The sequence below is a fragment of the Crinia signifera genome, chromosome 1, assembly GCF_055691185.1.
Source record: "Crinia signifera chromosome 1, ASM5569118v1, whole genome shotgun sequence".
NCBI classification, from domain to species: Eukaryota; Metazoa; Chordata; class Amphibia; order Anura; family Myobatrachidae; genus Crinia; species Crinia signifera.
The window spans coordinates 480,892,349-480,916,607 of record NC_139217.1 but is presented as its reverse complement, the minus strand read 5'-3'; the positions used below and the strand labels follow the sequence as shown (position 1 = coordinate 480,916,607).

Below are 24,259 nucleotides of genomic sequence, written 5' to 3'. Positions count from 1 at the left end.
GGGAGGAGGTGAGGGGTGTCCGCGAATCACGGGAGGAGGGGTCATGGGTGGATGCCGTGAATTGTGGGAGGGGGGGTCGCGGGGGGTGGGGGTGCCGCGAATCGTGGGATGGGGGGGCGCGGGGGGTTGCAGTGAATCGCGGGAGGGTGGGTTGCAGGGGCGGGGGTTGCCGCAATGACAGGAGGGGGGGTCAGGGGTGGGGAATCGCGGTAGGGGGGGTCGTGGGGGGCACCGTGAACCGCGGGAGGGGGGGCCCGGGGGGTTGGCGCGAATTGTGGGAGGGGGGGTCGCGGGGTGCCGCGAATTGCAGGAGGGGGGGTGTCATGGGGTGGGGCCGCGAATCGCGGGAGTCACCGGGGGTGCCGCAAATTGCGGTGGGTGTGCTGCAAATCGCGGGAGGGGGGGTCGCGGGGGGTGCCGCAAATCGCCACAAGAAAAAATCAACACAGAAAGGTCAACACATGTAAATGTTGACATAAGTGTGGCATTGGTGTCCATGTCGACACATGAGAATGAATATGAAAACATTGAAAAAGTGAAAAATAAATCTTGTCAACCTTTTTCATTGTCGACCATAGCCATGTCAGTGTTTTGCATGTGCCATTTAATCGTGGGGAAGCCGTGAATGGGGGGGGGGGGGGGGGGGAGATGCATACCTCCCAACATGACCCTCTCCAGGAGGGACACATTGCTCTGTTTCTGGACTTTCTTCTTAATTTATGGATTACCATCACCTGTGCTTAAACACCTTTCTTATCAATTACCCTGTTTAAAATGACAGGTGATGACAATCATAAATTAAGATGGAAGCCCACAAACAGAGCATTCTGTCCCTCCTGGAGAGGGTCATGTTGGGAGGTATGGAGGTGTGGGGCGCTCACCTGGTGTGTCTGGTGAGTAGCTGTGTCTTTGCTGTGTAACATGGAGAGGCAGAGGGTGTCTGGCACTGTCTGTGTGCTCACTGGGCTGGTTCTCTGTCATGTGAGTCAGTCGTGTGAGTCAGTCATGTGAGTCAGAGGCTCCACCCAGCGTTACAGCTTCAGACACACTTTGAGTGACAGATGTAGCCAAATATATAAGAGATATATATATATATATATATATATATATATATATATATATATATATATACATACCTCCCAACTTTGGCTGAGCCGGAGGCTTTGTAGCTGCTGTGCACCGTAGGCGCGCCGGAAATTTCGGGAGGCGTGCCCTAATTTCGGGGGCGTGGCCTATACTCGCGGCTCTCCCGCAAAGCCACGCCCCCATTTTGCCGCTATGGGGGCTTGACCCAGAGGCTATTCCCTGGCTGCGGGAATAGATGCTGTGCGCATGCGCACAGTGTTTATTCCCTGCTGCTTAGCAGCCGACAGGGGGGACTCCTAACAGCCCCCCCTCACCGCGGGACACTGCCGGCTGCGGGAGGGACAGCGGGACAGGCCCTGATAATCGGGACTGTCCCGCTGAAATCGGGACTGTTGGGAGGTATGTATATATATACACAGTATAGGCAGAAAGGAAGGACCGTCACTCAGGACTTAGATATGCTGCTGTATGACTCTGTTGCCACTTGCAGAATGGCTCTGTCTGCACACAGCCAACAGAATACAGTTGGGGGGTGAACAAAGGCTCTCAGAGACCAGGTTTAATCCATCAAAGGAGCCTGCCAACGTTTTGGGGGTCGGACCCCGTCATCAGGACATGTAGGCAGGGTTTCGCCGCCCAGCAGGAGCCGGAGCGTGTGAAAGAGGCCTAAAGACTGTGTCATGGTAGAAATGAATAAACATGGGAGCACATAAACATCAACCAACAGCTCAGGCTATAATACAAACATGTCAGCCATAAAAGTCCATTACAAATGACATTACTCTGTTTTCTATGGGTGAACCCAGGGCCAGGGGGGGGGCACAGGGGGTCAGAACCCCCTGGTCCCCCTCTATGTAGGGCCCCCCTGTGGTTGACATGTATTTTTCAATGTATTTTTCTTAACTATTGCGTAGTGCAGCAGCTTTACCTATCTGCCAATGGGACAATGATCATAAATGGTGCTGAGCATCGGGATCCGAGTGCATACCTCCCAACTGTCCCGATATTTTGGGACATTCCCGCGTCCCTCCCGCCACCGGCAGTGTCCCCCGGCTGGGGGGTGGGCATTTGGGAGCGGAAAATGGGGCGTGGCCTCGTGCCGCGTGTATGGGACACGCCCCTTTCCGACAGGCCACGCCCCAAAAAAATTTGGCGCGCACCCTGTCCCGCCACCGGGGTCCCAGATGTTGGGAGGTATGTGAGTGCACAAGTGTGCAGTGCATTTCTGGGAGTTGATGAAGTCCCATGCAGGGGCTGGCTGGCAACTTTTAGCCTGGGGGGCAAGTCCAGAGCACTGGGCCCATAAGTAGGACACCACAGGCTGCTCCCCTGTATAATAATAGGACCCCACATGCTGTTCCCCCTGTATAATATCAGGACACCACAGGCTACTCCCCCTGTCTTACAATAATAACAGGACACCACAGGCTGATCCCCTGTATAATAATAGGACCCCACAGGCTGCTCCCCCCTGTATAATAACGGGACCCCACAGGCTGCTCCCCCCTGTATAATAACGGGACCCCACAGGCTGCTCCCCCCTGTATTATAACGGGACCCCACATGCTTCTCCCCCCTTTATAATAACGGGACCCCAAAGGCTGCTCCCCCCTGTATAACAGGACCCCACAGGATGCTCTCCCTGTATAACAGGACCCCACAGGCTGCTCCCCCTGTATAACAGGACCCCACAGGCTGCTACCCCTGTATGACAGGACCCCACAGGATGCTCTCCCTGTATAACAGGACCCCACATGCTACTCCTCCCTGTATAATAACGGGACCCCACAGGCTGCTCCCCCTGTATAATAACAGGACCAACTGGCTGCTCCCCCCTGTATTATAACGGGACCCCACATGCTTCTCCCCCCTTTATAATAACAGGACCCCACAGGCTGCTCCCCCTGTATAACAGGACCCCACAGGCTGCTCCCCCTGTATTACAGGATGCCACATGCTGCTCCTTCTGTATAACAGGACCCCACAGGCTGCTCCCCCTGTATAACAGGACCCCACAGGCTGCTCCCCCTGTATAATAACTGGACCCCATAGGCTGCTCCCCTGTATAATAATGGGACCCCATAGGCTGCTCCCCTGTATAACAGGACCCCACAGGCTGCTCCCCTCTATAACAGGACCCCACAGGCTGCTCCCCCTGTATAATAACGGGACCCCACAGGCTGCTCCCCCTGTATAATAACGGGAGTCCCTCTTACCTGATCTTGAGTCTGACGCCTGACACCAATGCGTGCTGCAGCATGGGGAAGTATGTGGAAATTGGGATGCACAGAGGGTCCACAACCCCACTCTCTCTAGTGGTCTCCTGCACTGCCGGCGGCCATGTTTCTGGAGACCAGTCAGAGACTGGTCTGCTGTGGCTACAGCAGCCTCAGAACGAGTTGGCCACCGGCCGGCATATGTGGCCCAGGGGCACATGGCACCCTGCCCCCCGGCCCAGCTCGCCCCTGATCCCATGAGACTTTGCACAAGAGGTCAGAGGCTGAGTGGCTCTGATTGGTGGAGCTCATCATATGCTTCTCAGGCCCATGGAGGACAGTAGCATTCAGCAAGACCTCACTGCAGTAGAGGATCTATCTATGATATAATTACCTATGACATTATCAGTATCGGTATCGGTGTTCTGGACACAAGATAAAGGCTATCTATATGTAGCATCTCTACCTTTGGTGACACCCAAAGAGGGAGACCATGATGTCTGGCACAAGGAGGCAAAATGGGGCATTTACTTGTGGGTTGCGTTGTGGCTCAAACCCCCTCTTTATCACTCTGGGGGTTTTAGGAGATGCTGGGTTGCCGGCTCCTACACTGTGACAGAAGCTAGAGCTGCATGTAATGTTACAGTGCAGCACCCTGCTCCTGTCACTGTGGAGGCTCTGAGAAACGCTGGACTACCCCCGGAGACAGGGCAGACCTCCGTGCTGGCTCCTGCACTGTGACAGAAGCTAGATGCTGCATGTAATGTTACAGTGCAGCATCCTGCTCCTGTCACTGTGGAGGCTCTGAGAAATGCTGGACTACCCCCGGAGACAGGGCAGACCTCAGTGCTGGCTCCTACACTGTGACAGAAGCTAGATGCTGCATGTAATGTTACAGTGCAGCACCCTGCTCCTGTCACTGTGGAGGCTCTGAGAAATGCTGGACTTGCCCCGGCGACAGGGCAGACCTCAGTGCTGGCTCCTGCACTGTGACAGAAGCTAGATGCTGCATGTAATGTTACAGTGCAGCATCCTGCTCCTGTCACTGTGGAGGCTTTGAGAAATGCTGGACTTGCCCCGGCGACAGGGCAGACCTCAGTGCTGGCTCCTGCACTGTGACAGAAGCTAGATGCTGCATGTAATGTTACAGTGCAGCATCCTGCTCCTGTCACTGTGGAGGCTTTGAGAAATGCTGGACTTGCCCCGGCGACAGGGCAGACCTCAGTGCTGGCTCCTGCACTGTGACAGAAGCTAGATGCTGCATGTAATGTTACAGTGCAGCATCCTGCTCCTGTCACTGTGGAGGCTTTGAGAAATGCTGGACTTGCCCCGGCGACAGGGCAGACCTCAGTGCTGGCTCCTGCACTGTGACAGAAGCTAGATGCTGCATGTAATGTTACAGTGCAGCACCCTGCTCCTGTCACTGTGGAGACTCTGAGAAATGCTGGACTACCCACGGAGACAGGGCAGACCTCCGTGCTGACTCCTGCACTGTGACAGAAGCTAGATGCTGCATGTAATGTTACAGCTCAGCACCCTGCTCCTGTCACTGTGGATGTTCTGAGAAATGCTGGACTACCCCCGGAGACAGGGCAGACCTCAGTGCTGGCTCCTACACTGTGACAGAAGCTAGATGCTGCATGTACTGTTACAGTGCAGCACCCTGCTCCTGTCACTGTGGAGGCTCTGAGAAATGTTGGACTGTCCCCGGAGACAGTGCAGACCTCAGTGCTGGCTCCTGCACTGTGACAGAAGCTAGATGCTGCATGTAATGTTACAGTGCAGCACCCTGCTCCTGTCACTGTGGAGGCTCTGAGAAATGCTGGACTACCCCCGGAGACAGTGCAGACCTCAGTGCTGACTCCTACACTGTGACAGAAGCTAGATGCTGCATGTAATGTTACAGCGCAGCACCCTGCTCCTGTCACTGTGGAGGCTCTGAGAAATGCTGGACTACCCCCGGAGACAGGGCAGACCTCCATGCTGGCTCCTGCACTGTGACAGAAGCTAGATGCTGCATGTAATGTTACAGTGCAGCACCCTGCTCCTGTCAATGTGGAGACTCTGAGAAATGCTGGACTACCCCCGGAGACAGGGCAGACCTCCGTGCTGACTCCTGCACTGTGACAGAAGCTAGATGCTGCATGTAATGTTACAGCGCAGCATCCTGTTCCTGTCACTGTGGAGGCTCTGAGAAATGCTGGACTACCCCCGGAGACAGGGCAGACCTCAGTGCTGGCTCCTACACTGTGACAGAAGCTAGATGCTGCATGTAATGTTACAGTGCAGCACCCTGCTCCTGTCACTGTGGAGGCTCTGAGAAATGCTGGACTTGCCCCGGCGACAGGGCAGACCTCAGTGCTGGCTCCTGCACTGTGACAGAAGCTAGATGCTGCATGTAATGTTACAGTGCAGCATCCTGCTCCTGTCACTGTGGAGGCTTTGAGAAATGCTGGACTTGCCCCGGCGACAGGGCAGACCTCAGTGCTGGCTCCTGCACTGTGACAGAAGCTAGATGCTGCATGTAATGTTACAGTGCAGCACCCTGCTCCTGTCACTGTGGAGACTCTGAGAAATGCTGGACTACCCACGGAGACAGGGCAGACCTCCGTGCTGACTCCTGCACTGTGACAGAAGCTAGATGCTGCATGTAATGTTACAGCTCAGCACCCTGCTCCTGTCACTGTGGAGGCTCTGAGAAATGCTGGACTACCCCCGGAGACAGGGCAGACCTCAGTGCTGGCTCCTACACTGTGACAGAAGCTAGATGCTGCATGTACTGTTACAGTGCAGCACCCTGCTCCTGTCACTGTGGAGGCTCTGAGAAATGTTGGACTGTCCCCGGAGACAGTGCAGACCTCAGTGCTGGCTCCTGCACTGTGACAGAAGCTAGATGCTGCATGTAATGTTACAGTGCAGCACCCTGCTCCTGTCACTGTGGAGGCTCTGAGAAATGCTGGACTACCCCCGGAGACAGGGTAGACCTCAGTGCTGGCTCCTGTACTGTGACAGAAGCTAGATGCTGCATGTAATGTTACAGTGCAGCACCCTGCTCCTGTCATTGTGGAGGAGTCAGTACTTTGATGTCACCTCTCAGAGGGCGGCACTGAGCTGCGTCCTGCCCACACTCCTGTAGTGATGCCACTGTGTGAGATGACCGCTAGGTTGTTAATGGAGAATTTCCTGCAGGGAGTGAGGGGAAAGGGTAATAACTGAGGATTATTGTGTATGTATAGATTGTAAGCTTGCGAGCAGGGCCCTCCTACATTTTGACTGTCTGTAAATACCCTGTTTTGTTGTATCACTGTCCCCTATGTAAAGCGCAACGGAATATGCTGCGCTATATAAGAAACTGTTAGTAAATAAATATGTGATGTGCAGCAGCTTCCATTACCGGCATACAGTGATTCCACATCTGGCACCTTAGTGAGAGACATCTCTGGAATGTGAAGACTGCTGGGGAGACAGACGCCAGACTGTGCTGAGCTATTTGCCACCTATATGTGAGCTCATAGCAGAGGGCAGATATCAGGGGGTGTACATGGTGATACCATGTTACAGCCAGTATCTGCACAATGGGCACATGCCACCCTCCTGGTGATAAGTAAGGGCAGTTGCAGGAGTTTCTGCTTCCACACTGTCACCAACACACAAACACACAACTCTCTGTGAGGTCACACAAAGGAGACATGCCAAAGTCCGGGAAAGACCCCCCCCCCCCCTTCCAATCTGTGCCCAATATGTGGGCTGTGGAAACACTGGGAAAAGCGAGGCACATTATAATAGGAAGGAAGAGAACGGTTAGACTGGCAGACCTATGAAAGATATGTGTCTCATTTGTACTACGGAATGTTCTATGTCCTGTCTCCAGCACTACCCTAACCCACACATCCTGCTGGATTTACCATAATACCCCAGCACTACCCTAACCCACACATCCTGCTGGATTTACCATAATACCCCAGCACTACCTAACCCACACATCCTGCTGGATTTACCATAATACCCCAGCACTACCCTAACCCACACATCCTGCTGGATTTACCATAATACCCCAGCACTACACTAACCCACACATCCTGCTGGATTTACCATAATACCCCAGCACTACCCTAACCCACACATCCTGCTGGATTTACCATAATACCCCAGCACTACCCTAACCCACACATCCTGCTGGATTTACCATAATACCCCAGCACTACCCTAACCCACACATCCTGCTGGATTTACCATAATACCCCAGCACTACCCTAACCCACACATCCTGCTGGATTTACCATAATACCCCAGCACTACCCTAACCCACACATCCTGCTGGATTTACCATAATACCCCAGCACTACCCTAACCCACACATCCTGCTGGATTTACCATTATAGCCGAGCACTACCCTAACCCACACCCTGCTGGATTTACCATAATACCCCAGCACTACCCTAACCCACACCCTGCTGGATTTACCATAATACCCCAGCACTACCCTAACCCACACATCCTGCTGGATTTACCATAATACCCCAGCACTACCCTAACCCACACCCTGCTGGATTTACCATAATACCCCAGCACTACCCTAACCCACACCCTGCTGGATTTACCATAATACCCCAGCACTACCCTAACCCACACATTCTGCTGGATTTACCATAATACCCCAGCACTACCCTAAACCACACATCCTGCTGGATTTACCATTATAGCCCAGTACTACCCTAACCCACACATCCTGCTGGATTTACCATAATACCCAGCACTACCCTAACCCACACATCCTGCTGGATTTACCATTATACCCCAGCACTACCCTAACCCACACATCCTGCTGGATTTACCATTATAGCCGAGCACTACCTAACCCACACATCCTGCTGGATTTACCATAATACCCCAGCACTACCCTAACCCACACATCCTGCTGGATTTACCATAATACCCCAGCACTACCCTAACCCACACATCCTGCTGGATTTACCATAATACCCCAGCACTACCCTAACCCACACATCCTGCTGGATTTACCATAATACCCCAGCACTACCCTAACCCACACATCCTGCTGGATTTACCATAATACCCCAGCACTACCCTAACCCACACATCCTGCTGGATTTACCATTATAGCCGAGCACTACCCTAACCCACACCCTGCTGGATTTACCATAATACCCCAGCACTACCCTAACCCACACCCTGCTGGATTTACCATAATACCCCAGCACTACCCTAACCCACACATCCTGCTGGATTTACCATAATACCCCAGCACTTCCCTAACCCACACCCTGCTGGATTTACCATAATACCCCAGCACTACCCTAACCCACACCCTGCTGGATTTACCATAATACCCCAGCACTACCCTAACCCACACCCTGCTGGATTTACCATAATACCCCAGCACTACCCTAACTCACACATTCTGCTGGATTTACCATAATACCCCAGCACTACCCTAAACCACACATCCTGCTGGATTTACCATTATAGCCCAGTACTACCCTAACCCACACATCCTGCTGGATTTACCATAATACCCCAGCACTACCCTAACCCACACATCCTGCTGGATTTACCATTATAGCCCAGCACTACCCTAACCCACACATCCTGCTGGATTTACCATTATAGCCGAGCACTACCTAACCCACACATCCTGCTGGATTTACCATTATACCCCAGCACTACCCTAACCCACACATCCTGCTGGATTTACCATAATACCCCAGCACTACCCTAACCCACACATCCTGCTGGATTTACCATAATACCCCAGCACTACCCTAACCCACACATCCTGCTGGATTTACCATAATACCCCAGCACTACCCTAACCCACACATCCTGCTGGATTTACCATTATACCCCAGCACTACCCTAACCCACACATCCTGCTGGATTTACCATAATACCCCAGCACTACCCTAACCCACACATCCTGCTGGATTTACCATAATACCCCAGCACTACCCTAACCCACACATCCTGCTGGATTTACCATAATACCCCAGCACTACCCTAACCCACACCCTGCTGGATTTACCATAATACCCCAGCACTACCCTAACCCACACCCTGCTGGATTTACCATAATACCCCAGCACTACCTAACCCACACATCCTGCTGGATTTACCATAATACCCCAGCACTACCCTAACCCACACATCCTGCTGGATTTACCATAATACCCCAGCACTACACTAACCCACACATCCTGCTGGATTTACCATAATACCCCAGCACTACCCTAACCCACACATCCTGCTGGATTTACCATAATACCCCAGCACTACCCTAACCCACACATCCTGCTGGATTTACCATAATACCCCAGCACTACCCTAACCCACACATCCTGCTGGATTTACCATAATACCCCAGCACTACCCTAACCCACACATCCTGCTGGATTTACCATAATACCCCAGCACTACCCTAACCCACACATCCTGCTGGATTTACCATAATACCCCAGCACTACCCTAACCCACACATCCTGCTGGATTTACCATTATAGCCGAGCACTACCCTAACCCACACCCTGCTGGATTTACCATAATACCCCAGCACTACCCTAACCCACACATCCTGCTGGATTTACCATAATACCCCAGCACTACCCTAACCCACACCCTGCTGGATTTACCATAATACCCCAGCACTACCCTAACCCACACCCTGCTGGATTTACCATAATACCCCAGCACTACCCTAACCCACACATTCTGCTGGATTTACCATAATACCCCAGCACTACCCTAAACCACACATCCTGCTGGATTTACCATTATAGCCCAGTACTACCCTAACCCACACATCCTGCTGGATTTACCATAATACCCAGCACTACCCTAACCCACACATCCTGCTGGATTTACCATTATACCCCAGCACTACCCTAACCCACACATCCTGCTGGATTTACCATTATAGCCGAGCACTACCTAACCCACACATCCTGCTGGATTTACCATAATACCCCAGCACTACCCTAACCCACACATCCTGCTGGATTTACCATAATACCCCAGCACTACCCTAACCCACACATCCTGCTGGATTTACCATAATACCCCAGCACTACCCTAACCCACACATCCTGCTGGATTTACCATAATACCCCAGCACTACCCTAACCCACACATCCTGCTGGATTTACCATAATACCCCAGCACTACCCTAACCCACACATCCTGCTGGATTTACCATTATAGCCGAGCACTACCCTAACCCACACCCTGCTGGATTTACCATAATACCCCAGCACTACCCTAACCCACACCCTGCTGGATTTACCATAATACCCCAGCACTACCCTAACCCACACATCCTGCTGGATTTACCATAATACCCCAGCACTACCCTAACCCACACCCTGCTGGATTTACCATAATACCCCAGCACTACCCTAACCCACACCCTGCTGGATTTACCATAATACCCCAGCACTACCCTAACCCACACCCTGCTGGATTTACCATAATACCCCAGCACTACCCTAACTCACACATTCTGCTGGATTTACCATAATACCCCAGCACTACCCTAAACCACACATCCTGCTGGATTTACCATTATAGCCCAGTACTACCCTAACCCACACATCCTGCTGGATTTACCATAATACCCCAGCACTACCCTAACCCACACATCCTGCTGGATTTACCATTATAGCCCAGCACTACCCTAACCCACACATCCTGCTGGATTTACCATTATAGCCGAGCACTACCTAACCCACACATCCTGCTGGATTTACCATTATACCCCAGCACTACCCTAACCCACACATCCTGCTGGATTTACCATAATACCCCAGCACTACCCTAACCCACACATCCTGCTGGATTTACCATAATACCCCAGCACTACCCTAACCCACACATCCTGCTGGATTTACCACAATACCCCAGCACTACCCTAACCCACACATCCTGCTGGATTTACCATTATACCCCAGCACTACCCTAACCCACACATCCTGCTGGATTTACCATAATACCCCAGCACTACCCTAACCCACACATCCTGCTGGATTTACCATAATACCCCAGCACTACCCTAACCCACACATCCTGCTGGATTTACCATAATACCCCAGCACTACCTAACCCACACATCCTGCTGGATTTACCATTATACCCCAGCACTACCCTAACCCACACATCCTGCTGGATTTACCATAATACCCCAGCACTACCCTAACCCACACATCCTGCTGGATTTACCATAATACCCCAGCACTACCCTAACCCACACATCCTGCTGGATTTACCATAATACCCCAGCACTACCCTAACCCACACATCCTGCTGGATTTACCATAATACCCCAGCACTACCCTAACCCACACATCCTGCTGGATTTCCCATAATACCCTAGCACTACCCTAACCCACACATCCTGCTGGATTTACCATTATACTCCAGCACTACCCTAACCCACACATCCTGCTGGATTTACCATAATACCCCAGCACTACCCTAGCCCACACATCCTGCTGGATTTACCATAATACCCCAGCACTACCCTAACCCACACATCCTGCTGGATTTACCATAATACCCCAGCACTACCTAACCCACACCCTGCTGGATTTACCATAATACCCCAGCACTACCCTAACCCACACATCCTGCTGGATTTACCATTATACCCCAGCACTACCCTAACCCACACATCCTGCTGGATTTACCATAATACCCCAGCACTACCCTAACCCACACATCCTGCTGGATTTACCATAATACCCCAGCACTACCCTAACCCACACATCCTGCTGGATTTACCATAATACCCCAGCACTACCCTAACCCACACATCCTGCTGGATTTACCATAATACCTTAGCACTACCCTAACCCACACATCCTGCTGGATTTACCATTATACCCCAGCACTACCCTAACCCACACATCCTGCTGGATTTACCATAATACCCCAGCACTACCCTAGCCCAAACATCCTGCTGGATTTACCATAATACCCCAGCACTACCCTAACCCACACATCCTGCTGGATTTACCATAATACCCCAGCACTACCCTAACCCACACATCCTGCTGGATTTACCATAATACCCCAGCACTACCCTAACCCACACATCCTGCTGGATTTACCATTATACCCCAGCACTACCCTAACCCACACATCCTGCTGGATTTACCATTATACCCCAGCACTACCCTAACCCACACATCCTGCTGGATTTACCATAATACCCCAGCACTACCCTAACCACACATCCTGCTGGATTTACCATAATACCCCAGCACTACCCTAACCCACACATCCTGCTGGATTTACCATAATACCCCAGCACTACCCTAACCCACACATCCTGCTGGATTTACCATTATAGCCCAGCACTACCTAACCCACACATCCTGCTGGATTTACCATAATACCCCAGCACTACCCTAACCCACACATCCTGCTGGATTTACCATAATACCCCAGCACTACCCTAACCCACACATCCTGCTGGATTTACCATTATAGCCGAGCACTACCTAACCCACACATCCTGCTGGATTTACCTTAATACCCTAGCACTACCCTAACCCACACATCCTGCTGGATTTACCATAATACCCCAGCACTACCCTAACCCACACATCCTGCTGGATTTACCATAATACCCCAGCACTACCCTAACCCAAACATCCTGCTGGATTTACCATTATACCCCAACACTACCCTAACCACACATCCTGCTGGATATACCATAATACCCCAGCACTACCCTAACCCACACATCCTGCTGGATTTACCATTATACCCCAGCACTACCTAACCCACACATCCTGCTGGATTTACCATAATACCCCAGCACTACCCTAACCCACACATCCTGCTGGATTTACCATTATAGCCGAGCACTACCTAACCCACACATCCTGCTGGATTTACCATTATACCCCAGCACTACCCTAACCCACACATCCTGCTGGATTTACCATAATACCCCAGCACTACCCTAACCCACACATCCTGCTGTATTTACCATAATACCCCAGCACTACCCTAACCCACACATCCTGCTGGATTTACCATGATACCCCAGCACTACCTAACCCACACATCCTGCTGGATTTACCATAATACCCCAGCACTACCCTAACCCACACATCCTGCTGGATTTACCATTATAGCCGAGCACTACCTAACCCACACATCCTGCTGGATTTACCATTATACCCCAGCACTACCCTAACCCACACATCCTGCTGGATTTACCATAATACCCCAGCACTACCCTAACCCACACATCCTGCTGTATTTACCATAATACCCCAGCACTACCCTAACCCACACATCCTGCTGGATTTACCATAATATCGCAGCACTACCCTAACCACACATCCTGCTGGATTTACCATAATACCCCAGCACTACCCTAACCCACACCCTGCTGGATTTACCATTATAGCCGAGCACTACCCTAACCCACACATCCTGCTGGATTTACCATTATAGCCGAGCACTACCTAACCCACACATCCTGCTGGATTTACCATTATAGCCCAGCACTACCCTAACCCACACATCCTGCTGGATTTACCATAATACCCCAGCACTACCCTAACCACACATCCTGCTGGATTTACCATAATACCCCAGCACTACCCTAATCCACACATCCTGCTGGATTTACCATAATACCCCAGCACTACCCTAACCCGCACATCCTGCTGGATTTACCATAATAACCCAGCACTACCTAACCCACACATCCTGCTGGATTTACCATAATACCCCAGCACTACCCTAACCCACACATCCTGCTGGATTTACCATTATAGCCCAGCACTACCCTAACCCACACATCCTGCTGGATTTACCATTATAGCCCAGCACTACCCTAACCCACACATCCTGCTGGATTTACCATAATACCCCAGCACTACCCTAACCCACACATCCTGCTGGATTTACCATTATACCCCATCACTACCTAACCCACACATCCTGCTGGATTTACCATAATACCCCAGCACTACCCTAACCCACACATCCTGCTGGATTTACCATTATAGCCCAGCACTACCTAACCCACACATCCTGCTGGATTTACCATAATACCCCAGCACTACCCTAAGTTACACATCCTGCTGGATTTACCATTATAGCCCAGCACTACCTAACCCACACATCCTGCTGGATTTACCATTATAACCCAGCACTACCCTAACCCACACATCCTGCTGGATTTACCATAATACCCCAGCACTACCCTAACCCACACATCCTGCTGTATTTACCATAATACCCCAGCACTACCCTAACCCACACATCCTGCTGGATTTACCATAATACCCCAGCACTACCCTAACCACACATCCTGCTGGATTTACCATAATACCCAAGCACTACCCTAACCCACACAACCTGCTGGATTTACCATAATACCCCAGCACTACCCTAACCCACACATCCTGCTGTATTTACCATTATAGCCGAGCACTACCTAACCCACACATCCTGCTGGATTTACCATAATACCCCAGCACTACCCTAACCCACACATCCTGCTGGATTTACCATAATACCCCAGCATTACCCTAACCCACACATCCTGCTGGATTTACCATTATACCCCAGCACTACCCTAACCCACACATCCTGCTGGATTTACCATAATACCCCAGCACTACCCTAACCCACACATCCTGCTGGATTTACCATAATACCCCAGCATTACCCTAACCCACACATCCTGCTGGATTTACCATAATACCCCAGCACTACCCTAACCCACACATCCTGCTGGATTTACCATTATACCCCAACACTACCCTAACCACACATCCTGCTGGATATACCATAATACCCCAGCACTACCCTAACCCACACATCCTGCTGGATTTACCATTATACCCCAGCACTACCTAACCCACACATCCTGCTGGATTTACCATAATACCCCAGCACTACCCTAACCCACACATCCTGCTGGATTTACCATTATAGCCGAGCACTACCTAACCCACACATCCTGCTGGATTTACCATTATACCCCAGCACTACCCTAACCCACACATCCTGCTGGATTTACCATAATACCCCAGCACTACCCTAACCCACACATCCTGCTGTATTTACCATAATACCCCAGCACTACCCTAACCCACACATCCTGCTGGATTTACCATGATACCCCAGCACTACCTAACCCACACATCCTGCTGGATTTACCATAATACCCCAGCACTACCCTAACCCACACATCCTGCTGGATTTACCATTATAGCCGAGCACTACCTAACCCACACATCCTGCTGGATTTACCATTATACCCCAGCACTACCCTAACCCACACATCCTGCTGGATTTACCATAATACCCCAGCACTACCCTAACCCACACATCCTGCTGTATTTACCATAATACCCCAGCACTACCCTAACCCACACATCCTGCTGGATTTACCATAATATCGCAGCACTACCCTAACCACACATCCTGCTGGATTTACCATAATACCCCAGCACTACCCTAACCCACACCCTGCTGGATTTACCATTATAGCCGAGCACTACCCTAACCCACACATCCTGCTGGATTTACCATTATAGCCGAGCACTACCTAACCCACACATCCTGCTGGATTTACCATTATAGCCCAGCACTACCCTAACCCACACATCCTGCTGGATTTACCATAATACCCCAGCACTACCCTAACCACACATCCTGCTGGATTTACCATAATACCCCAGCACTACCCTAATCCACACATCCTGCTGGATTTACCATAATACCCCAGCACTACCCTAACCCGCACATCCTGCTGGATTTACCATAATAACCCAGCACTACCTAACCCACACATCCTGCTGGATTTACCATAATACCCCAGCACTACCCTAACCCACACATCCTGCTGGATTTACCATTATAGCCCAGCACTACCCTAACCCACACATCCTGCTGGATTTACCATTATAGCCCAGCACTACCCTAACCCACACATCCTGCTGGATTTACCATAATACCCCAGCACTACCCTAACCCACACATCCTGCTGGATTTACCATTATACCCCATCACTACCTAACCCACACATCCTGCTGGATTTACCATAATACCCCAGCACTACCCTAACCCACACATCCTGCTGGATTTACCATTATAGCCCAGCACTACCTAACCCACACATCCTGCTGGATTTACCATAATACCCCAGCACTACCCTAAATTACACATCCTGCTGGATTTACCATTATAGCCCAGCACTACCTAACCCACACATCCTGCTGGATTTACCATTATAACCCAGCACTACCCTAACCCACACATCCTGCTGGATTTACCATAATACCCCAGCACTACCCTAACCCACACATCCTGCTGTATTTACCATAATACCCCAGCACTACCCTAACCCACACATCCTGCTGGATTTACCATAATACCCCAGCACTACCCTAACCACACATCCTGCTGGATTTACCATAATACCCAAGCACTACCCTAACCCACACAACCTGCTGGATTTACCATAATACCCCAGCACTACCCTAACCCACACATCCTGCTGTATTTACCATTATAGCCGAGCACTACCTAACCCACACATCCTGCTGGATTTACCATAATACCCCAGCACTACCCTAACCCACACATCCTGCTGGATTTACCATAATACCCCAGCATTACCCTAACCCACACATCCTGCTGGATTTACCATTATACCCCAGCACTACCCTAACCCACACATCCTGCTGGATTTACCATAATACCCCAGCACTACCCTAACCCACACATCCTGCTGGATTTACCATAATACCCCAGCATTACCCTAACCCACACATCCTGCTGGATTTACCATAATACCCCAGCACTACCCTAACCCACACATCCTGCTGGATTTACCATAATACCCCAGCACTACCCTAACCCACACATCCTGCTGGATTTACCATTATAGCCCAGCACTACCTAACCCACACATCCTGCTGGATTTACCATAATACCCCAGCACTACCCTAACCCACACATCCTGCTGGATTTACCATTATAGCCGAGCACTACCTAACCCACACATCCTGCTGGATTTACCATAATACCCCAGCACTACCCTAACCCACACATCCTGCTGGATTTACCATAATACCCCAGCACTACCCTAACCCACACATCCTGCTGGATTTACCATAATACCCCAGCACTACCCTAACCCACACATCAGGCTGGATTTACCATTATTCCCCAGCACTACCGTAACCCACACACCAGGCTGATTTACCATTATTCCCCAGCACTATCTAACCCACACATCAGGCTGGATTTACCATAATACCCCAGCACTACCCTAACCCACACATCCTGCTGGATTTACCATAATACCCCAGCACTACCCTAAGTTACACATCCTGCTGGATTTACCATTATAGCCCAGCACTACCTAACCCACACATCCTGCTGGATTTACCATAATACCCCAGCACTACCCTAACCCACACATCCTGCTGGATTTACCATTATAGCCGAGCACTACCTAACCCACACATCCTGCTGGATTTACCATAATACCCCAGCACTACCCTAACCCACACATCCTGCTGGATTTACCATAATACCCCAGCACTACCCTAACCCACACATCCTGCTGGATTTACCATAATACCCCAGCACTACCCTAACCCACACATCAGGCTGGATTTACCATTATTCCCCAGCACTACCGTAACCCACACACCAGGCTGATTTACCATTATTCCCCAGCACTATCTAACCCACACATCAGGCTGGATTTACCATAATACCCCAGCACTACCCTAACCCACACATCCTGCTGGATTTACCATAATACCCCAGCACTACCCTAAGTTACACATCCTGCTGGATTTACCATTATAGCCCAGCACTACCTAACCCACACATCCTGCTGGATTTACCATTATAACCCAGCACTACCCTAACCCACACATCCTGCTGGATTTACCATAATACCCCAGCACTACCCTAACCCACACATCCTGCTGTATTTACCATAATACCCCAGCACTACCCTAACCCACACATCCTGCTGGATTTACCATAATACCCCAGCACTACCCTAACCACACATCCTGCTGGATTTACCATAATACCCAAGCACTACCCTAACCCACACAACCTGCTGGATTTACCATAATACCCCAGCACTACCCTAACCCACACATCCTGCTGTATTTACCATTATAGCCGAGCACTACCTAACCCACACATCCTGCTGGATTTACCATAATACCCCAGCACTACCCTAACCCACACATCCTGCTGGATTTACCATAATACCCCAGCATTACCCTAACCCACACATCCTGCTGGATTACCATTATACCCCAGCACTACCCTAACCCACACATCCTGCTGGATTTACCATAATACCCCAGCACTACCCTAACCCACACATCCTGCTGGATTTACCATAATACCCCAGCATTACCCTAACCCACACATCCTGCTGGATTTACCATAATACCCCAGCACTACCCTAACCCACACATCCTGCTGGATTTACCATAATACCCCAGCACTACCCTAACCCACACATCCTGCTGGATTTACCATTATAGCCCAGCACTACCTAACCCACACATCCTGCTGGATTTACCATAATACCCCAGCACTACCCTAACCCACACATCCTGCTGGATTTACCATTATAGCCGAGCACTACCTAACCCACACATCCTGCTGGATTTACCATAATACCCCAGCACTACCCTAACCCACACATCCTGCTGGATTTACCATAATACCCCAGCACTACCCTAACCCACACATCCTGCTGGATTTACCATAATACCCCAGCACTACCCTAACCCACACATCAGGCTGGATTTACCATTATTCCCCAGCACTACCGTAACCCACACACCAGGCTGATTTACCATTATTCCCCAGCACTATCTAACCCACACATCAGGCTGGATTTACCATAATACCCCAGCACTACCCTAACCCACACATCCTGCTGGATTTACCATAATACCCCAGCACTACCCTAACCCACATATCCTGCTGGATTTACCATAATACCCCAGCACTACCCTAACCCACACATCCTGCTGGATTTACCATAATACCCCAGCACTACCCTAACCCACACATCCTGCTGGATTTACCATAATACCCCAGCACTACCCTAACCCACACACCAGGCTGGATTTACCATAATACCCCAGCACTACCCTAACCCACACATCAGGCTGGATTTACCATTATTCCCCAGCACTACCGTAACCCACACACCAGGCTGATTTACCATTATTCCCCAGCACTATCTAACCCATACATCAGGCTGGATTTACCATAATACCCCAGCACTACCCTAACCCACACATCCTGCTGGATTTACCATAATACCCCAGCACTACCCTAACCCACATATCCTGCTGGATTTACCATAATACCCCAGCACTACCCTAACCCACACATCAGGCTGGATTTACCATTATTCCCCAGCACTACCGTAACCCACACACCAGGCTGATTTACCATTATTCCCCAGCACTATCTAACCCACACATCAGGCTGGATTTACCATAATACCCCAGCACTACCCTAACCCACACATCCTGCTGGATTTACCATTACTCCCCAGCACTACTGTAACCCACACATCCTGATGGATTTACCATTATTCCCCAGCACTACCCTAACCCACACACCAGGCTGATTTACCATTATTCCCCAGCACTACCTAACCCACACATCAAGCTGGATTTACCATTATTTCCCAGCACTACCTAACCCACACACCAGGCTGATTTACCATTATTCCCCAGCACTACCTAACCCACACACCAGGCTGATTTACCCTTATTCCCCAGCACTACCTAACCCACACACCAGGCTGATTTACCATTATTCCCCAGCACTACCTAACCCACACACCAGGCTAATTTACCATTACTCCCCAGCACTACCGTAACCCACACACCAGGCTGATTTACCATTATTCCCCAGCACTACCCTAACCCACACACCAGGCTGATTTACCATTATTTCCCAGCACTACCCTAACCCACACATCCTGCTGGATTTACCATTACTCCCCAGCACTACCGTAACCCACACACCAGGCTGATTTACCATTATTCCCCAGCACTACCCTAACCCACACATCCTGCTGGATTTACCATTACTCCCCAGCCCTACCTAACCCACACATCAGGCTGGATTTACCATTATTCCCCAGCACTACCCTAACCCACACACCAGGCTGATTTACCATTATTCCCCAGCACTACCCTAACCCACACATCAGGCGCAGACCTGTCCCGTCCCCCTGTCATAGTTGTGATTATTGTGCGGTAGGGTACAGTGGGGTACAGCCAGAGGAAGCTAATGTCATGTCTCTGCTTCCCCACAGTCATCTACATCTGCGGCCCATTGGAGATGCTCCACATGATCATGCTCCAGGCCCACAAGGAGAAGCTGACTAATGGCGACTATGTCTTCTTCTACCTGGACGTCTTTGGGGACAGTCTGCGTTCAGAAGGAAGCAGAGAGGCCAACAAACCCTGGCAGAGCAACCAGACCCATGAGAAGGACCTCAAGGAAGCCTTCAAGGTGAGGCCTATTCCGATGCATAATCCAGGGAGCGTTCCCCAGCCCCCAGTACTGCTCAGTACATTCCTGGTGTGTCTACTGTGTGTATACGATACTGAGTGTGGGATGCAGAGGACTAGTGACCACCACATGTGGGCACCATCCCTCATGTGCCCAGTAACCCGTCACACGCGTGGGCACCATTCATCATGTGCGCGGTAACTCGTCACACGTGGGCACCATCCCTCATGTGCCCGGTAACTTATCACACCATCCCTCATGTGCGCGGTAACTCGTCACACGTGGGCACCATCCCTCATGTGCCCGGTAACTCGTCACACGTGGGCACCATCCCTCATGTGCCCGGTAACTCGTCACACCATCCATCATGTGCCTGGTTACATCTAAGCCACCGATGTAAGAGATCATGGACTATGTTGGTCCCAGGTACATGTGACACATGTTTGTTGTACATACAGGTATATATGCAGTACATGTGGGTGGTATATATGCAGCACAAGTGGATGGTATATGTATGTGGTACATGTGGGTGGTATATGTATATGCAGTACATGTGGGTGGTAGTAGTAGTACGTTTATTTATAAGGCGCCACAAAGTGTCCGCAGCGCCGTACATAGCAAACAAAACAAATTACAAGGTAACGTACAGGGTGTGTAGATAAAGTACAGTATAAATAGGGGTATAGCTGGTAGAACTAAAATCAGCATCAGTTCTGAAGTAGGTGTCAAAATTGTCAAGGAGACTGAAGATGATGTAGAGGAATTGAAGAACAGGACAGGAGCACAGGTGAGGTAAAGAGGTAGGGTGAGTACGTGAGGAAGGAGGGCCCTACTCATAAGAGTTAACAGACTAAAAGGAGGTGGGTGGACGAATGAAAAAATAGGAAAGTAGGAACGGAGGGGAACGGAGGCAGGATAGGAGGATAAAAAGAGGTTAGGAGGAGGGATAGGCTAGTCGAAAAAAGTGGGTTTTGAGGGAGCGCTTGAAGGAGGTAAGGGAATCAGAAAGCCTGATGGGTGGTGGGAGGTTGTTCCAGTGCAGGGGGGCAGCGCGAGAGAAGTCTTGGACACGGAAGTGGGAGGAGGTGATTAGGTGAGAGGTCAGTCGGCGGTCAGCGATGGAGCGAAGAGGACGGGAGGGAGTGTGGATAGAGATCAGTGAAGAGAGGTAAGGAGCGGTGGAGGAGGAGAGAGCCTTGTAGGTGGTGGTGAGGAGTTTAAAGAGAACTCGGAAAGGAATGGGGAGCCAGTGAAGAGATAGACAGAGGGGGGAGGTGGAGGTAGAGCGGCGGGAGAGGAAGATGAGCCTAGCAGCAGCGTTAAGAATGGATTGGAGAGGTGCGAGGCGGGCGAGAGGTAGCCCGGAGAGAAGGATGTTGCAGTAGTCAAGGCGGGAGATGACAAGAGAGTGAATGAGAATTTTGGTCGCGTCAGTGGAGAGGAATGGTCTAATGCGTGAGATGTTGCGTAGGTGAAAGCGGCAAGACTGTGAGAGAGCACGAATGTGGGGGGTGAAAGAGAGGGAGGAGTCAATGATGACACCGAGGCAGCGCGTTTGGTCGGTGGAGGTGATCTCGGTTTCACCAATGCTGATGGAGATAGTGGGAGAAGAGGGGATGTTCGGGAGATGGAAGATTAGAAGTTCAGTTTTAGCCATGTTTAGTTTCAGGAAGCGTTGGGTCATCCAGGCTAAAATGGCCGTGAGGCATTCGGAGACCTTGGACAGGAGTGATGGGGATAGGTCGGGGGAGGAGAGATAGATTAGGGTATCATCGGCATAAAGGTGGTAATGAAAACCATAGGAGCTGATGAGGGTGCCCAGAGAGGTGGTGTAGAGGGAGAAGAGGAGAGGGACAAGGACTGACCCTTGGGGAACACCGACTGGCTGCGGGGTAGTAGGAGAGGAGGAGCTCGGAGTGGCGACGGAGAAGGAGCGATTGGAGAGGTATGAGGTGAACCAGGAGAAGACCGTGCCAGTGATGCCAAAGGAGCGGAGGGTGTTGAGCAGGAGAGGGTGGTCAACAGTGTCAAAGGCAGCCGACAGATCAAGCTGGATGAGGATAGAGAAGAGGCCTTTGGATTTAGCTGATAGTAGATCGTTAGTGACTTTGGTCAGGGCAGTTTCAGTGGAATGTAAAGGGCATAACCCTGATTGGAGGGGGTCTAGAATGGAGTTTGCAGTAAGGTGGCTTAGGAGACGATTATAGGTCAGACGTTCTAGGAGCTTGTAGGCAAAAGGGTGGAGGGAGATGGGCCTGTAGTTGGATGGAGAGTTGGGGTCCAGATTTGTTTTTTTGACAATTGGGGAGACAAGAGCGTGTTTGAAGGAGGAAGGGAAGATCCTAGAGGATAGGGAAAGATTAAAGAGGTGAGCCAGGTGAGAGCAGACTGACGGACTGAGACGACGGATAATATTGGAGGGGATAGGATTGAGCGGGCAGGTGGAGGGAGAAGTGGATTGAAGGATAGAGTGGACTTCAGCGGCAGTGGTGTGGTAAAATGAGGACAGGGGTTGGAAGGAGGGGAGTGGAGATGTCGGAGGGAGAGGGTGAGGTCATGGCAGCAGTGATGGCAGTCCTGAGAGAGGAGATTTTGGTTGAAAAGTAGGTAGCAAAATCAGCGGCTACGATGGAGGACGGAAGTGCTGGAGGAGGGGGGGAGAGCAAGGAGTTGAAGGTGGCGAAGAGCCTGTGGGGATTGGATGATTGGGAAAGGATGAGGGACTTAAAGTAGGATTCCTTGGCCAGAGCAAGGGCAGAGCTGAAGGAGGAAAGAATGAATTTGAAATGGAGATAATCCGCAAGGGAGCGTGATTTCTTCCAGAGCGCTCAGCAGTGCGAGAGCACTTTTTAAGGAATCGGGTGATAGGCGAGTGCCACGGTTGGGGGTTGGAGCATCGAAGGGGGATAGAGGAGGGAGGGCAGGCAGAGTCCAATGCCGAAGATAGGGTGGCATTATAGAGGGAGGCGGCAAGGTTCGGGCAGGACATGAGGGCGATTGGGGCGAGAAGAGGACACAGCGTGTTTGAGAAGGCAGCAAGATCAAGTGTGTTGACGTTATGCCGTGAGACAATGCGCTTGGGAGAGGGGGAAGCAGTGAGGGAGAAGGAGATGAGGTGATGGTCAGAAAGAGGAAAAGCCGAGATAGTGTAGTCAGTAAGGGAACAAGAGCGAGAGAAGACGAGATCGAGGGAGTGTCCTTGGATGTGGGTGGGAGAGGTGGTATATGTATATGCAGTACATGTAGGTGGTATATGTATATGCAGTACATGTGGGTGGTATATGAATGTGGCAAATGTGGATGGTATATGTATATGCAGTACATGTGGGTGGTATATGTATATGCAGTACATGTGGGTGGTATATGTATATGAAGTACATGTGGGTGGT

General features: G+C 50.7%; 1 protein-coding gene across 2 annotated transcripts in view; it reads left to right on the top strand.

Annotated features, from left to right (window-relative positions):
* The first annotated feature begins 20,630 nt into the window (after positions 1–20,630).
* NPR2 (natriuretic peptide receptor 2) overlaps positions 20,631–24,259 on the top strand; it is a 176,706-nt gene continuing 173,077 nt past the window's right edge. For both annotated transcript variants that reach the window (XM_083155498.1, XM_083155497.1), the window contains exon 1: positions 20,631–20,870. In XM_083155498.1, the coding sequence (XP_083011624.1) occupies positions 20,646–20,870 (225 nt within the window). In that variant the 5' untranslated portion in view covers positions 20,631–20,645. The remainder of the gene's footprint in view (positions 20,871–24,259) is intronic.